The following is a 447-nucleotide window of genomic DNA, read 5'->3' on the forward strand; positions in this document are numbered from 1 at the left end:
GAAAAACGGAAATGAGTTGTGAAAAGAAACTAAAATGGTTTTAAGTCTTCACTCATTCTCATCCTTTTTTAATGTGATATGTTCGTGAAAGTATATATTATTTTTATAAAGATTAAATAGGCCTGTTGATATTTCAGTCTTAAGGTATTTTAATGTACTTTTATAATAGTAATATATATATTTTATGTATTTTATTATGACAAATTTCGCATTTTATCACATTGATTTTAAGAATTATTACTAGATATTTTAGACAAAGCTCATAAGTATTTTCGCGACGTTTCAGAACTTTGTAATAAAATATATTTTAATAATAAAAAAAAAATGTTTTTTTCAACCAAATTTTAAGAATACTTGTTAATACTTATAACTACAATTGTATTAGCATATTTATTATATATAGCTGCAAATACTTAAAAATGTGATTTATAGAAGATTACATTATAA

At 21.0% G+C, this 447-nt stretch overlaps 1 protein-coding gene across 1 annotated transcript in view; it reads left to right on the top strand.

Moving 5' to 3' along the window:
* Nucleotides 1–266, top strand: part of LOC119592276 (probable medium-chain specific acyl-CoA dehydrogenase 1, mitochondrial) — a gene marked incomplete in the record, with an annotated part of 18,006 nt that extends 17,740 nt beyond the window's left edge. Inside the window, 2 exon segments of the mRNA XM_037941107.1 lie at nucleotides 138–144; nucleotides 245–266. Of these exon segments, the coding sequence (XP_037797035.1) occupies nucleotides 138–144; nucleotides 245–266 (29 nt within the window).
* Nucleotides 267–447: the final 181 nt, after the last annotated feature.

The sequence above is a fragment of the Penaeus monodon genome, chromosome 30, assembly GCF_015228065.2.
Source record: "Penaeus monodon isolate SGIC_2016 chromosome 30, NSTDA_Pmon_1, whole genome shotgun sequence".
Taxonomy (NCBI): Eukaryota; Metazoa; Arthropoda; class Malacostraca; order Decapoda; family Penaeidae; genus Penaeus; species Penaeus monodon.